At 38.1% G+C, this 17,867-nt stretch overlaps 1 protein-coding gene across 4 annotated transcripts in view; it reads left to right on the top strand.

The window, feature by feature from the left end:
- ZBBX (zinc finger B-box domain containing) overlaps positions 1 to 17,867 on the top strand; it is a 121,388-nt gene that overhangs the window by 57,177 nt on the left and 46,344 nt on the right. For all 4 annotated transcript variants that reach the window (XM_040248246.1, XM_040248255.1, XM_040248240.1 and 1 more), the window contains 2 exons: positions 3,715 to 3,873; positions 9,747 to 9,921. In XM_040248246.1, the coding sequence (XP_040104180.1) occupies positions 3,715 to 3,873; positions 9,747 to 9,921 (334 nt within the window). The remainder of the gene's footprint in view (positions 1 to 3,714; positions 3,874 to 9,746; positions 9,922 to 17,867) is intronic.

Genomic DNA, 17,867 nt, shown 5'->3' with positions numbered 1-17,867 from the left:
TGTAAATAAAATTTTATTGTAACACAGCCACAAGATAAAAAAAAAAAGCCCAAACTCAACCTAATCTCCACACAAGTGATTGAATATATGTATATTATATATGAAAGTTGTTAAGAGAGTAAATCCTAAGAGTTTTTATCATAAAGAAATTTTTTTTCCTATTTCTTTAATTTTACATCTACATGACATGATGGATGTTCACCAAACTTACGGTGGTAATCGTTTGATGATGTGTGTAGTTTTGTTTAATGGAAGGAACAATGTTCATATCTATTATTAGAGATACAATTTAATAATTTAAGTTTCAGGAAACCAAAAATAAAGCACATTTTCTGTGTAAGGTGGTCTCCCTGATAGCTCAGCTGATAAAAGAATCCGCCTGCAATGCAGGAGACCCTGGTTCAACTCCTGGGTCGAGAAGATCCGCTGGAGAAGGCATAAGCTACCCACTCCAGTATTCCTGGGCTTCTCTGGTGGCTCAGCTGGTAAAGAATCTGTCTGCGATGTGGGTAGACCTGGGTTCAATCCCTGGGTTGGGAGGATCCCCGGATTGGGAAGATCCCCTGGAGAAGGGAAGGGCCCCATGTATAGTACATGGGGTTGGAAAGAGTAGGACACTGACTAAGCAACTTTCACTTTTTTTTTTCCTTTGTAAGGCAAGACATTGTGGGAAAGAAAATTCACATTGGCATTTTATTTATATTGAATTAACAGAATTTTAAGATGTTTAGATATAAGATTCCAATGTTTCAGCTATTCATGACATTTACTTTATTTTTTAGCAGTAAATTTAACTGAAAAATAAAATTATTTTTTGGCCATTTTGATATCTCTTAATATGTTACCTAAAAATGTTATAAGGATTGTTGAATTATTGTTAGCAAGATTCATTTTAAGACAGGAATAATCTTTGTTCTGTGTTACTTAAATATATATACTTGAATGATAATTCTGTCTTGATAATTTTATATAAAATTAATACTATTGCTTTCTGATATTTTTCAAAATATAAGGTATAAACTATAAATTTTAACCACCTTTGAAATAAATAATATTTTGTTGTAGGGAATTTAAAATTAGGTTAAATTGGATTACTTTGCTTAAAAAGATATTTGTTAAAGTAGAGGTATTTCTGGAAAAATGAAACATCACCATTGGCTTAATTTCCTTTTTCTTTTCAATTTTATTCAGGTTTAATTTGTGAAACACAAAATGCACCTGTTACTTCTGTGTTCACATTGTTTAAAAATTTTAACATACAAACAATATAAAATGTTACCATCTTAACCATTTTTAAGTGTACAGTTCAACAGTGATAAGTATGTTCATGTCATTATGTAAAATGCACTCCTTTGAAGTATGGAGTTTAATTAGTTCTGAAAATATGTTTGTCAATACACTTGTGTAACCTCCAGTATAAATTAATACACAGTATTTCTATCACTCCCCCCAAATTTTCCTTTGTGCCTGTTTATGATCTTCACTAATTGCAAATCAAGTAATAGCACAAGAAGGCAACAGGTCCTGGCAAGGATTGGGTGTAAATGGAACCTTTGTACACTGTTAGTGGGAAAGTAAATCGGTTCAACCACTATGGAAAATAATATGAGGTTTTCTCAAAACATTAGAAATAGATCTACCATTCAATTAGACAGTTCTACCCCTGAATATATACCCAAAGAAAATTAAAAGAGGGTTTTGAAGAAGTAGGTACAATCCTATGTGGCATCACTCACAATATGGAAACAACCTAAATGCCAGTCAATGGGTGAATGGATAAAAAAGTTGTGGTTTATATACACAATGAAGTATCATGCAGCCATGAGAAAGGGGGATATCCTTTGGCCATTGTGACAACGTGGATGGACCTTAAACACTTTACTTGAGATATGTCAGACAGAGACAGAAAAATACTGTGTGATATACTCTATATGTAGAATCACAAAAGTCAAACTCATAAAAAACAGTGAGTAAGGTGGTGTTTACCAGGGTATAGCGGAGTGGGAGAATAAGAGTGTTGTTGTTTAAAGATACAAGCTCATAACACATGGTGAATAAGCCATGGAGATCTAATGCACAGTATAGTGAATATAGACAACAATTGTGTATTATAAATATGAATTTGTTTTTAAAAATGAGGACTGCTTAAGTCTCTAAAGGCTTTTTGATGATCCTTGGGAAAATTTGGAGCTGATGCCATAGGTCTGTATATGGACAGTAATATGTGTGCATAGGTCATATTAGTAATTTTTCATAGATAAATTTATTAATTCAGTGTAAAATAACACTGGCTAATTTGATGTTCACTGATTTATCCCAAAGCCAGATTGCAATGAATCTTAATAGATTTACAAAAGGTCATAACTGGAAAGTGTCAATGTAGTCTTAGCTATTTAAATAGATAACTAGATGAAAATTTTAAAATAGGGATATTTCCATGGGAGAGTATAAAATAACCATTTCTGATCCCTGCTGAAGTTTGCTTCTGTCTTGAGAACATTTGTTTAAGAAGCAAGAACTATTCCTTGTGTACCTAATACCAGGTTTTCTGCGAGTCTCTGAAGGGTTTGCATCTTCCCTCGAGAGTTTATCTGGTTCAAGCTCAGATGGGATCCATACTCCTGCAGTTTTGGGCAAATCAAGGTTATTGCAGCTAGGAAGCCCTTCAGAAAATAGGACCTCCCTGGGATTTGCCTGTTTTGTTCTTCCAGCCATGTGAAAGCATTTGACAAGGTCTTTGAATTCTTTTTTTCCCCTTATTATTTATTTTAATTCTGTAGCTCTCTCTATCCCCTGAAACACCTTATTTTTTGTTATTTTGCTATATTACTATTTGCCAGGCACTGTAGTAACTGTACAGAGACTTAAGAAGACATGATGTTTTTTCTTCTGTGAACTTTTATGGTATAGATAGACATCAAAAAATGATTCAAAATCAATTTTGTGTGGGCTTGTAAAGATCTCAGAATAAGAAGAGGATACATGCATCTAGGGGAGGAAGGCAAAGACGGGTTCCTGAACCTGTGGGAGTAACTTGGGGTGAATCTAGAAGGGGACGAAGGGGTCTGCCAGGCAAAGGAGGTAACAGAGGAGGGAGGGCCTTCCTGGTATCTCATGAGCAAAGTCATGACCAAAAGCACTTGGAGTTTGATAGGGCACTTCCTGATGTGCACTTTGAGTAGTTAATACTTCCTAAAGATGTTTTATCACCAAGGAAATACTCATTACTGCTTATTCAGACTCCCTCTACATCAACTATATTTAGTTCTTTAGCCATGGTGTGCACAAAATAGCTCATCTATCTACTTGAGGTCGATATAATGGAAAGGCTATGAGTTATTAGAATTATATACACCTGGGGTCACTTCCCAGCTCTGCCACCCACTCACCATGTAACCACGATCAAGTTATTTAAACCCTCAAAACTTTATCACTAAAACAATGATAAAAAATAGTTAACACTTTAGAGTTGACTTGAGGATTAAATGATATGTTTTTAAGATACTTAGATAATGGGAGCTCAAACTAGTGATTCAGTAGATGGCAACTGTCACTATTATATGGCTGATATAAAATGGCAATTTATATTTTAAAATATTGAACAAAATGCATTGAATTTAGCTAGTCATAGAATAATGAAAACATGATTTAATATATATAAATTACTTAGGCTGACACTGGGCTTTTTATTCCTATTTTCTTTTTTTTTTATAGACAAAATCGCAATTATTATCCAATGTATTGGATGCTGCCCATCGGTTTATAAAGGAAGTTAATCCAGATGAACCCAAAGGAGGGAATTGTTCTCCAAAAGAGACTGGTAAAAGCCAGCAGAAAATTGAGTCTCCTATTCTGCAGGGGAGCAGCTCTCAGGTAAATGGAGAAAAATATAGTAGACATTTTCTGTCATACATGATCATGGAGACTGTCATTCACATACTAGAGGTTTAGAGTTTTAAAGATTTGATCACATTCTTGTTTACTATGAATTTGTTTTCATATTAATCAAAAACATTTTTACTGTAAAAATACTTTTGAGGAGATTGCTTTGATTTCACTGGCTGCTGGGTTTTTGAGGAATGATCTTTTGATTATATTGCTTTCCAGGCATTTTCACCACATCAGGAAATGAATATTTGAGAGAAACATAAGAAAATAACACAATGCAATATAGCAATTTTATTTTAATCAGAATCTCAGGGAGACTAAAAGTACAAAACCTTTCCAAGTGTTTTAAGTGACAGGCAATTTCACAGTTATTTAAAATCAGATTTATAACAAATTTTGTGGTTATTCAAATTGATTACTGATCCTAGATAAGCTTATATCTACTCGTCGGTATTTTAATAATAGACTTGTATTGATTCTTTAGCAGGAAACAAATTTCCTCAAATTTTGATCCTTGTAATAATCCTCATTCTTTTAGATGTCACTCACCTTTTCACATGGGCTTTCCTGATATCTCAGATGGTAAGGAATCTGCCTGCAATGCGGGAGACCCAGGGTTCAATCCCTGGGTCAGGAAGATTCCCAGGGGAAGGTAATGGCAACCCACTCCAGTATTCTTGCCTGGAAAATTCCGTGGACAGAGAAGCCTGGTGGCCTAGAGTCCACGGGAACACAGAGTCAGACATGACTGACCGAATATACTTTCACTTTCACCTTTTCAGTGTAGTTCAGAAATAGCGACTTGGCAAAAGTCACACACACACAGCTTGTTACTTTATGACAGAGTCAGGCCTGAACTTCAGTCTGTTGAGTTTCAAACCCTCGCTCAGAGAACATAAAAGACAATGTTCTGTGTTGGTAAGGTCTCTTTACAGCAGAGAAACTATACTTGAGTTGTCTAGAAAGAGTAGCATTCTGGTGGGGATTTCACTAGTAGACCTGCCAAGGGTGCTTGTGAAAAATCATTGAGTGGCTTACAGCTTTATGATTAGAATAATAATATGCTAAGGACCAACACTGTGCCAAACACTGTTCTATGTATTTTATGTATACTATCTCTTTTTTATCCTTTTTTAATTTTTCTTTTTTCAAATGAGAAAATTTTGTCAAAATATAGTTTTTTAATTGCCCAAGATATCGATTGTGGAACTTCAGTTTCAACTCAGGCCTTATAACTCCAAATTACCTGTTTTTAATCACTACCCAGGGGCTGAGATTTTAAGGATTTCACCTTCATGCTTGTCATTTTATCTAACTTATCCTACCAATAATAATAATAATAAATCAATAGCCTCACATTTATTAAATATCATATGCTAGGTATTGAGCTTAATCCTTTAGCTGCTTTATGTTATCCAATAATGACAATAACCCTATAAGTTTTGCATTATTATTATCTCATTTAACAGATGAGAAGGTCAGAGAGGATTTAAGTTACTAGCTGTACTACAAAGCTATAGGGCTTACTCCTTTGACTGAACTTTTAATCCCTAAATTAAATGTTGCCTCTTGTCCCCATCAGTAACTGTGTCTGCTCTATAGACCCTCCACCTCTGGTCTTAACCTAGAAACTATTAATTCGGTGGTTTTATCCAGGAGTGCACAGTAGAATCAACCGGGAAACATTAGGGAAACACATGTGACTGAGTTCAGCATCTCTGTGGGTGGTCCAGTCACGAGCTTTTAACACCTGTTCATTCTGTTGAGTACTCCTGGTTGGGCATTATTACTGCTGTCAACCTGTATACAGTGCACACATTAAAGAAGTACCCCTGTCTTACGCTTGGTACTCCTCTGTGCTGAAGAGCAGAGTTTTTCCAACTGCAATAAACATCAAAAGCACTGCATGAGCTTTTTGAAAACGTGTATTCTTGGCTTGCCACTCAAATTTGGATTTTTTTACATTTAGGTTAGGGCCCAGGAATCTTATTTTCATTTATTTACTTTTTAGGACTAAATGTTTTATTTATTTTGTTTTAAACTTTAAACTTTTAATTTTGTATTGAGATATAGCCTGTTAATAATGTTGTGGTAGTTTCTGGTGAACAATGAAGGGACTCAGCCATCCATATACACATGTCCATTCTCCCCCAAACTCCCCTGCCATCCAGGCCAGCACATAACATTGAGCAGTTCCATGTGCTATAAAAAAAGGTCCTTGTTGGTTAACCATCTTGAATAGAAGTGTATACATGACCTTCCCAAAGTCCCTAAGCATCCCTTCCCCCTGCCCCGGGCAACCATAAGTTCATTTCCTAAGTCTGTGAGTCTCTTTCTGTTTTGTAAGTAAGTTCATTTGTCTCCCTTCTTTTTAGATTCCACATAGGATGGATGTCATATGATAGTTTTCCTCTCTGTCTGACTTATTTCACTCAGTATGACATTCTCTAGGTCATCCATGTTGTTGCAAATGGCATTATTTCACTCTTTGTAATGGCTAATAAGGAATCTGATTTTTAATTGGCTTACCCAGCAACTTGAATGCCTGGAAGAATCAAAATGGTGGATTCAGGCCAGTGGATATCTTTAGAAGGGAGTGCAGTTCCTGAAAACTTTCATTTTAGAGACCGAAACCTGAGCTTGAAATACTGACTCTGGTTTTCTTGCAGCTTATAGTTTTGTAACATTGGGCGATTTACTTAGCTTTCCTTTCCTTTCCTTTTCTGGAAAGTGGGGATATTAAAACATATTTTGCAGGGGTATTGGCCTAGAGGGGTCACATATGACAACTGAAACATTTAAGAGTGAATAGACCATCCTCTGGCTTTTTCCTGTCCTGTCACTGCTGTGAGGAAACCAAGTATTTTGTAGGCATAGCTGTAAAATGCAAATGTCTTGTATCTCTTATTCACTGCTTGAAAGGGAGCTGCCCTGGAGAGCTTCTGTAATCATTGGAACACTCAACTCATTTTGTATAAAGCACTGAGTTTTTAGTGCTTCTTCATGAGTGTAGTGCACGCACGCACACACACACACACACACACACACACACTGCTTACTACTGAATACCTGTAAATACCTTCTCACATACTCAAGACTCAGTATTTCCAAGCTAAATTCATCACCTCTTCTCCCAGCCTATAGGTATTACTGTTGGTGACGGCTCTCTTCAAGCTTTTCAAACTAGCAAGAACAGTTATTTTCTATAATCATTTGTCTTCTTCCTTTGCACTTCCAGTCAGTTACCATATCTTAAAACCATCTGAAAACCCTTGAGTATATTTGGTCACTTCTATTCTTACTGCTCTTCCAGATACTAAAATTAACAATTTCTTAGAGAGCAAAAGGTTACAAAGTGAAAAGCACATTTAATTCTCTCCCCTTCTGGAAGTTAATAATAATTTCAATTTTGTAGGTATGCATTAACACAAATACTAATATGTTGTATGCTGCTATGCAAACAGACTTTTTACTTTTAACAATATACTATTGTTATTCATATAAGTATATACCACAGCCTTCGCATTCTATATGAAAGTGAAAGTTGCTCAGTCCTGTCTGACTCTTTGTGAGACTCTTTGCAAAGCCCTGGTTGTGGCCCTCCAGGCTCCTCTGTTCATGGAATTCTCCAGGCAAGAATATTGGAGTAGGTAGCCATTCCCTTCTTCAGGGAATCTTCCCAACCCAGGGACTGAACCCAGGTCTCCTGCACTGCAGGCAGATTCTTTACTGTCTGAGCCACCACGGAAGCCCAAGAATACTGGAGTGAGTAGCCTATCCCTTCTCGAGGGGATCTGCCCGACCCAGGTATAGAACTGGGGTCTCCTGCATTGCAGGTGGATTCTTTACCAGCTGAGATACTCCATTGATTAGATATGAAATAACTTTTTAAGCTATGTTTTCTGTTGCTCAGTATTTACACTGTTTCAATCTTTTGCAAGTATGAACTATAGTACAAAGAATAATTTTGAAAAATATTGCTTTGTATATGTATGTGTGTGTGTGATAAAATCCTAAAATTCCTAGGTGAAGAGGGTTATATGTTTGTAATGTTGATATTGACAAATGGATGTGGATTTTAATTGGTTTCCTTGCATTTGAACTCACTATTCTCCAATTTCTTTCTCTCCCACACTATTGTGTGGGATTCTACAGTAGCTTTGCATTTCCAATATACTTAAGTGTAATTTTCTCTGGATGGTGGGGGGGATCCTTCCTTCATAAGCTGCCTCTGTTCATCTTTCTACCCTTAATGTTTTCTTATATCCCACTTTTTGCTCTGTGAATTTCCCTGGTGGCCCAGATGGTAAAGAATCTGCCTGCAATGCAGGAGACCCAAGTTCAATTTCTGGGTTGGGAAGATCCCCTGGAGAAGGGAATGGCTACCCACTCTAGTAGTCTACCCACTCTATCATTCTTTTGCTCTAGAATACTGCCCTTGCCACTTTTTGCCCATGGGACTCTTGTTTCTCTGAGTTAAATTTTTGTTCTTTGCTGCTGTTTCTATTGTGGACTTAGTAACCTGTATTTCATGGCAATGACTGGCATAGTGTTTGTAGGTTCCAGTCGCTTTTTGTTTATGTTGAATTTTATATATGCACATATTTAACTCTTCTCTCAATTGTCCTCTAACAATGTGCATATTTATTTTGCAGTTAAGGGCTGAACATAGTGGATTCTACTGTTGTATCTAGAAGGTACACAATGGAGCTTTAGCAATTTGATCAGTGTAGGTAGTCCACATTTTATAATTCAGAACTGTTGTGGAACTTATTTTGCTTTAGTTCCCCAATTTTGCTGTTTTCTCTGATTCACTGGATAACTGCCAAGTCGTACCTTCATTTTCTTTTGTGTATTCACAGTAAATCTATATTTTGCACTGAATTCTCCTTTCTCTCCAGCATTATACTGAAAAGTAGGCAATGTTTTCTATACATTAATTGATATGTCCATTCATTCAACTGACTTTTAATGAGCACCTGCTTTGTGGCAGTTACTGCTCTTGACCCTGAGGAAACAGTCAACATTCTTGATCCCATTACATTCTAATGGGGAGAGATCAGCAGTAAACACATGTAGAGTAAATTCACATGGATGTAAGTTACTGGGGGAAAAATAAAATAGATAAGGGATCTGAAAGAGGGGGAAATGACTCTGTTTTTATGTCATCAGTAAGGTCATTGCTTATTCTCTGAGCAGGTGACATTTGAGCCAAGACTGAATGAAATGAGTGGAATGACTGTATGAAAATATGGAGAAGGATCATTTCAGGCATTAGCTACAGCTAGTATGAGGCCCTCAAGTGGAATATGCATGATGGGTTCCTAGAATTGTAAGAAGAGAAGTTTGGCTGGAACAGGGTGAATGAAGGGGAGAACTGGAGGAAGTGGAGTGAAAGGCAGGGGAAAACAAGCTTGTGTACAACCTTGTAAGTCCTGGTAGGAACTGAGGTTTTCATAGTCTTGGCGGGTTTGGAGCAGAGGAACCACCTCAGATTTACATGGTAATGAAACTGCTCTTTCTGCTGTGGGGAGGTTGCAGGGAGCAGGAGATTGGAGAAGTAGGGTTAGATGCAAGGCTGTCACTGCTTTCCAGAGAAAACCCTCATGAATAACATAGTGACAAATCCTCAGTCCTGTAGGCTTTAGCTTTAATATTTTCAAAAGATACCATTTATAACAGTCTATAGAGTTTTAAAGAAATCAGCAAAACACATTAAATAAGTACGAATAAAAAAACATTTGAAGTAAAAAAAAAAAAGGTGTGATTTCACAGTGCTCAATAATCAATGCTACCTGTATTTTAAGATATAGAACATTTGGTAAAGCACACCTAAGATACACTGTTAATTGGTTTAGGTAGAAGATCCAACAACAAAAAAAGAAGAAAGTGCAAATCCAAGAGACAAGCCCTTGTGTGAAGTGCCTTTCAATGGAGAAGCTTCTGCCCAATCCTTTCAGAAAGTTTTAAGTCAGTGGAGAACTGGACATCATGATGACAATGAGACACAGAACTTATATGCAGCAAAATCAGGTATAGCTTTTTTTTTTTTTAATAAAGTGAATGCTTTAAAATAAAGCTGATGTTATCTCCATTCTCTGTGAATATAAATGCAGTGTTCAGAAGCTATTAATATCGGGATAGTAGTTTGATACAACTCTTCAAATGTGTAGTCACTGTGTGACCATTGGTTTAGTGGTTTATTATTTATTAGAACCCTGAATGGGCCTCTTTGCCTTTTCATAAGTCTTTTTGCCTTATGGCAGAAAACAAAGAAGAACAAAAGAGCCTTTTGATGAAAGTGAAGGAGGAGAGTGAAAAAGTTGGCTTAAAACTCAACATTCAGAAAACTAAGATCATGGCATCTGGTCCCATCACTTCATGGCAAATAGATAGGGAAACAATGGAAACAGTGGCAAACTTTATGTTTCTGGGCTCCAAAATCACTGCAGGTGGTGACTGCAGCCATGAAATTAAAAGACGCTTGCTTCTTGGAAAAAAAGCTATGACCAACCTAGACAGCAAATTAAAAAGCAGAGATGATACTTTGCCAACAAAGTTCTGTCTAGTTAAAGCTTTGGTCTTTCCAGTAGTCATGTATGGATGTGAGAGTTGGACTATAAAGAAAGCCGAGTGCCAAAGAATTGATGTTTTTGAACGGTGGTGTTGGAGAAGACTCTTGAGAGTTCCTTGGACTGCCGGGAGATCTAATCAGTCAATCCCAAAGGAAATTAGTCCTGAATATTCATTGGAAAGACTGATGCTGAAGCTGAAACTTCAATACTTTGGCTGCCTGATGCGAAGAACTGACTCACTGGAAAAGACCCTGATGCTGGGAAAGATTGAAGGCAGGAGCAGAAGGGGACGACAGAGGATGAGATGGTTGGATGGCATCATCAACTCGATGGACATGAGTTTGAGTAAGCTCTGGGAGTTGGTGATAGGCAGGGAAGCTTGGCGTGCTGCAGTCCATGGGATCTCCAAGAGTCAGCCACAACTGAGTGACTGAACTGAACTGAACTGAATGGGCCTTGGGGATATATTTGCCTTTGTTTCCTGCATAAATTCAGATTGTCAAATGAATAGAGAGTTCGATTCTTTCAGTTCCTCCTCTTCTAGCAGAAAGTTTTTTTTTAGAACAACTGTTCCTTTATTGAACTGTAATTACAACATATAAAACAGGAGGATCTATGAGACAGTAAAGTAAATAATTTTTTTTTATATGTGTCTTGAGAAATATATTTCAAGGGCTGCTGTTAAGTTCAGGGGGATAATTAATTTGTCTTTTGTTTTTCTTTCTTTTTGAAGAAATATTTCTTGTTTTTATTTTTCCTTGGTGATTTTTATAACCATATTCTAGACATTGAAGATCTGGATGACTGAAGTGTACAGAGTCTTTGCTTTGTTTCCCAGGATCTTTTGAGGGAAATCATACTTTTAGAAGTATTCAATTTATTAATTTTATTACTCAGAATCTTTTTGAGGCTTCCAATTGCTTTTTTTTAATTAAAGATAAAATGCTAGATAATAAATTAAAATCCTGTAGCTTAGTTGAACGGAGAAGGCAATGGCACCCCACTCCAATACTCTTGCCTGGGAAATCCCATGGGTGGAGGAGCCTGGTAGGCTACAGTCCATGGGGTCGCTAAGAGTCGGACATGACTGACCGACTTCACTTTCACTTTTCACTTTCATGCATTGGAGAAGGAAATGGCAACCCACTCCAGTGTTCTTGCCTGGAGAATCCCAGGGACAGAGGAGCCTGGTGGGCTTCCATCTATGGGGTCACACAGAGTTGGACACGACTGACACGACTTAGCAGCAGCAGCAGCAGCAGCTTAGTTGAAAGTGTTCAATTTTGTGGTTTCTATTTTCACTCTTTTTTCCAGTGAGGGAACTCTCCTGTTTACTGCTCTTTTGAAACATAGTTTAATTCCTAATGTCAAATATCATACACCTTCTTCACAATTAGAATTTGATTTTCATCTTAATGATGTTCTTTCTTTCAAATATATTCCCTATATTTGTTCATGATACATCAATTTTGTTAATATTTCCAAGATTTTGTTTGTATACGCTGTTTTAGTATGTACCCCAGTATTACTCTCAATGATGTTTATTTTATGTGCTCTTTTTTTGTGTTTTCACATTTTTATTTACTTTTTTACTTTTCTACTTTAAAGGGACTGTCTTCAATAGAAATACCTTTATGATTGGTGCATTTTGAAGACATAGTATTTAAAAATGATAGAAGAACTGATGTGTTGTAGCTTTCCTCTATAGGCTAAAGATTGTGGAGGGAGATGCTTAGATGGAATTGACTGCCTAATTTCAAAGGAATCATAGCAACCTGGAATGGTAGAGGCCAGAAGTTAGTATTTAATTATCGAAGTTTTAGTGAAAAAATTACCAAAATAAGGGATAAGGAAGACTAGTAATTGATTGTTTCCATTCACAGTGATCTGTGATACTAATTGGAGTACATAAGAATGAAAAAAAGTTGTACATTCTCCTGTTTTTTTCTGAGTAGAAAATTTCTATCTGATGCAGAGACCCATCTTAAGTTACTGTATTGGGAATTCAGAGTTTTTATTAAGTTCCCAGCCCTAACCCAGGCCACAGATCTGAAGCCCCTTGAGATAGATGCTGGGTCCTTTTGCAAAGTTTTGTAGTGTGGCCACAGGGTATACTATGCATCTTCCTCTATAACTTCACTACGGAATTTACAGCTATTTACCAGGAAAGTAAAAGTGTGAAAGTGAAAGTGTTAGTTGCTCAGTTATGTTCAACTCTTTGGACTGTAGCCCGCCAGGCTCCTCTATCCATGGAATTCTCCAGGCAAGAATACTGGAATGGGCAGCCATTACCTTCTTCAGGGGATCTTCCTGACCCAGGGATTGAACCCTGGTCTCCTGAATTGCACGCAGATTCTTTACTGTCTGAGCCACCAGGGACACCACCAGAATAAACATGCAGTGAGGAAAGACAATGCCCAAACTTCCAGAGAGGTTATTAGACCCTGGGTCTGAACTGACAGTTATTTCTGGAGATCCTTAGTACCATCATAATCCACCAGTCAGTGATAGAGATTTATAGAAGTAGAGTGGTAGATGGAGTCTTATCTTTATTCTGTCTTGTAGTGCATGGGCCAGTGGGACCATTATGTGGTTATTTTCCCAATCTTGATTATATAATGGGAACGGATATACTTAGTAACAGTAATAATGCCTATACTGATGGTCTGACCTGTGGCATGAAGATTGTTATGGTTGTAAAACATACGTAGAAGACCCTAGAACTGTCTTCCTTCTTTGCCAAGGTGCATGCTAAAATACCATGCTGGAAGCAAAACCAGGGGATTGCAGTTTCTGGGAACTGCAAAGATTAATGGCAACATCAAAGACTTGAAAGATGCAGGAATACTGCTTTTTATTATGATGGTTTAGTCGCGAAGTTGTGTCTGACTCTTGGCGACCCCATGGACTGTAGCCTGCCAGGCTTCTCTGTCCAGAAGAATTTCCAGACAAGAATACTGGAGTGGGTTGCCATATCCTTCTCCAGGGGATTTTCCCACCCAGGGATTGAATCTGGGTCTCTTGCATTGTAGGCAGATTCTTTACCAGCTGAGCTACCAGGGAAGCACATTTCCATTTAAATTGTGTATTTGGTACAAAAGCCAATGATCTTAGAAAATGACTGCAAGTTAGAATAAACCTGATTAGATGATGACGATACAGGTCACAGTTGCTTTACTGGATGTAGCATCTTTACTGGAGAAAACCAACACATTCTCTATGGTTGGAGGAGGGAGACAGGTACTGACCTAACCCAGGGGCTAATTTTTCTATAATTTTCTATATCCATCACTTTAAATATTTTAAGCTTTGAGGACCACTCATAAGGGTCATACGACTCTGCCACTGTAACATGAAAGACAGTATATTAATAAATGAGTGTGACTGTTTTCGAATAGAATCTTATTTTTGAATGCAAATCTGAATTTTATGTAATTTTAATATGTTGCAATATATTATCTTTGTTTTGATTTTTTTCAACCATTAAAATATGTAGAAACCACTCTTAGCTTGAAAGCCATACAGAAATGGTGGGCCACATTTGGTGCAAATGTTATAGTTTGCTGCTCCAATATAAAATATATTCTTTTCTATTTCTATCAATAAATATAATCAGAAATAGTTGAATATCATATGGCAGATGTCATGGTATACATTCACAGTCTTGCTCCAGACCTCCATTAACTCTCTAGCTTTCTAGCATTATATAGTCCCAAAGAACCTTGATTGTCTTGCTATTGTATGGAAGATAATGCTTGATTATTAGATTGATGTCATGATGCTAAGTGGATTTGGTGAACAGGGAGTATCCATTACAGAATGGTTATATTGGACCCTTTCCATCATGGGCAGTAATTTGTTCTCACAGAAAGAAGCTACGTATTTCAGAAAAAGATTTGCCTTCTCTTGCTGTAGTGTGTCTGCCAGCAGAAGCTTTATTGGTCACCATGGTATCTCACACAATGAGTGTCTGAGAGCAAGACACTCATTTTGTTATGAAAGAGGTATAGAAATAGGCTCATACCCATGAAATTCACTCATCTTACCATGTGCAGCACTATCCAGCAGGCTTGATAGTTTTATGGAGTGGCCTGCCGAAGGTTTGGTATGGGTTCCAGTTGAGAAACAACTTCTTGTGAGTTTGGGGTGCTTTTCCTTCAGGGTACCATGTATTACATGAAACTCCAGCAGAACCTCCATTAAACAGGAAGCTGAGACTACCCCTTGCCATTTGGGGCTCATCACACCGAATTTAATAGTCAGCAAGTGTCATTATACGGACCCTGTTGTTTCAGCACAAGCATGAAGGAACGATTGGATTGTTATCATACAGTAAAGAAAAGATAGACTTTATCTGCAAACAAATCAGCAGCAAACTTAATAGTTTTCCTGTGTTCAGTAATAATGAAAAAAATGTGGTAGCCCCGTGAAAAGAATGGTATGGTCTTGAATCTTTGGCAATGAAGATTTGAGACACTCCACCAGGTAAAATCCAGGTAAAAGGTATCAGCAGATAGTAAGGTGAACATCAAATAGGTGGTGAAAGAAGGAAGCTATGGTAATCAAATCAAGATAGGCTTCAGTTGTTATTGTTTAGTTGCTAAGTCATGTCTGACTCTTTTGTGACCCCATGGACTGTACCCTGCCAGGCTCCTCTGTCCATGGGATTTCCCAGACAAGAACACTGGAGTTAGTGCCATTTCCTTCTTCATGGGATCTTCCCAACACAGGGATTGAACCTGAGTCTCCTGCATTGCAGGTTTATTCTTTACAACTGAGCCAAAACCAGCTACAAAATGAAGAATGATGGCAGCTATGTTTTATGTTGAGTAATTATTTTTTTCTCCTGTTTTTCCTCCATACTAATATGACACATACTGCTGGTATCTAACATTTAAATTTAGTTGGAATTATCACTACATTGAAATCTGGTGGCTCAGCTGGTAAAGAATCCACCTGCATTGTGGTAGACCTGGCTTCGATCCCTGCATTGGGAAGATCCCCTGGACAAGGGAACAGCTACCCACTTCAGTATTCCGCCGTGGAGAAGTCCATGAACCGTATAGTCCATGGGGTCACAAAGAGTCAGACACGACTAAGCGGCTTTCACTATGATACCCAGTGAAAACTTTGTGTTTTCTATGTGCTTCATACTATAGAACTTTGTGTTTTCTGTGTGCTTCAGACACGAGTCAGGTTTTTTGTTGTTTTCTTTACTTTTTTTTTGCTGGTGGTAGAGTCCACCTACTGATGTTGGAGACACAAAAGACATGAGTTCTATCCCTGGAGTAAGAGGTGGAACCCACTCCAGTATTCTTGACTGAAAAATCCCATGGACAGAGGAGGCTGGTGGGCTACAGTCCATGGGTTCTCAAAGAGTGGGACACGACTGAGCACACTACTGCTACTGCTTGCTTTTTGCAGAGAAATAGACAGACATACAAATGGAGGTTTAGATACAAACTAAGTAGACTGTCTCTCTGGATTCATTTTCTCTTATTTTTACCCGATTCTCTGCCTCTTTCGCTTTTCACTTTCATGTACTGGAGAAAGAAATGGCAACCCACTCCAGTGTTCTTGCCTGGGGAATCCCAGGGATGGCAGAGCCTGGTGGGCTGCCGTCTATGGGGTCACACAGAGTCGGACACGACTGAAGCGACTTAGTAGCAGCAGCAGCAGAAGAGGCTGACTCTAGAGGCTGCATCACATAGCTCCTTGTTCTCTGGCTTCTAGTTGGGTTTGCCTAATTGGAGACACTAGCAAAACATTGAAGCATGAGAGGAAAAGGGAGAGGTATCACTCTTCCCTCTATTTGTTGATGTGCTCAGATTTTGCAGTCACTGCATTGTCTGCCTGTGTTAGTAGCAACACTCAGATTACCTTTTGTTCACAATTATTGCTTTCCATACCTACTTACAACACTTTGTCCTCTCGAGCCTAAGGTTGGTAACAGCTTTCCACTATCTTTAGTCTCTTAGTGCTTCAACATCACTTGTTCCCTCAGCTTTACTACCAGATTACAAGTTAGTTCCTTCATTTGACCTTCTTCGAATTACCCCTTTGAGTTTTCTCTTTCCTGTTAGGACCTTGACTTATACTAATGATCAAAAAAAGGATTTCTAAGAAGCCAAGGTTCAAGTTGAGGTCTAGAAAATGAGTTGAAAGGTAGAGACAGATTAACATGTGCAAAGTGCTCCATGATGGAGAGTTCCATATTGTGTTAATGGAACTGAAGGGAGGTGTGTGTGGCTGGATCTTAGAGAACAAGGGAGACTGTTGCAGCACAATAGGCTGGAGAGGATTCACAGTGTGGTGGTTGTGGAGAAATCATCAAGATGAGGACTTCTGTTGATAAAAAATGTGATTATTTTGCCTCAAAGTATTATAAATATTACTGTTTTTGTGTGTGCATATTGTATGTATATGTTTATAAATATTTTCCTTTTTCTAAGATAGTAGATAAAAAGAATATTTGTAAAGTTTATATCCTTTATGGAGAAAAACAATGCAGTAAGAACCTCTTCTCACCCTCTTTCCTCCCTCTAAGAGATTATCACTAGCTTGAATTTTGTGTTTTCTCAGTTCCTTAATTTCCTGTGGTTTATTGTATGTATGCTTCTCCAAACAATATATTGTTAAACTAGCATGTATTTAAACATAGTGGCAGAAAGTGAAGAGGAACTAAAAAGCCCTTTGATGAAAGTGAAAGAGGAGAGTGAAAAAGTTGGCTTAAAGCTCAACATTCAGAAAACGAAGATCATGGCATCTGGTCCCATTACTTCATGGCAAATAGATCGGGAAACAGTGCAAACAGTGTCACACTTTATTTTTGGGGGGCTCCAAAGTCACTGAGGATGGTGATTGCTGCCATGAAATTAAAACACGCTTACTCCTTGGAAGGAAAGTTATGACCAACCTAGACAGCATATTGAAAAGCAGAGACGTTACTTTGCCAACAAAGGTCTGTCTAATAAAGGCTATGGTTTTTCCAGTGGTCATGTTTGGATGTGAGAGTTGGACTGTGAAGAAAGCTGAGCACCGAAGAATTGATGCTTTTGAACTGTGGTGTTGGAGAAGACTCTTGAGAGTCCCTTTGACTGCAAGGAGATCCAACCAGACCATCCTAAAGGAGATCAGTCCTGGGTGTTCATTGGAAGGACTGATGCTGAAGCTGAAACTCCAGTACTTTGGCCACCTGATGCGAAGAGTTGACTCATTGGAAAAGACTCTGATGCTGGGAGGGATTGGGGGCATGAGGAGAAGGGGACGACAGAGGATGAGATGGCTGGATGGCATCACTGACTCGCACAGGAGTTTGGGTGAACTCCGGGAGTTGGTGATGAACAGGGAGGCCTGGTGTGCTGCGATTCATGGGGTCGCAAAGAGTCGGACACGACTGAGCGA

This window comes from Oryx dammah, unplaced genomic scaffold (assembly GCF_014754425.2).
Source record: "Oryx dammah isolate SB20612 unplaced genomic scaffold, SCBI_Odam_1.1 HiC_scaffold_2, whole genome shotgun sequence".
NCBI lineage: Eukaryota > Metazoa > Chordata > Mammalia > Artiodactyla > Bovidae > Oryx > Oryx dammah.
This window is presented reverse-complemented; position numbering and strand designations above follow the sequence as displayed.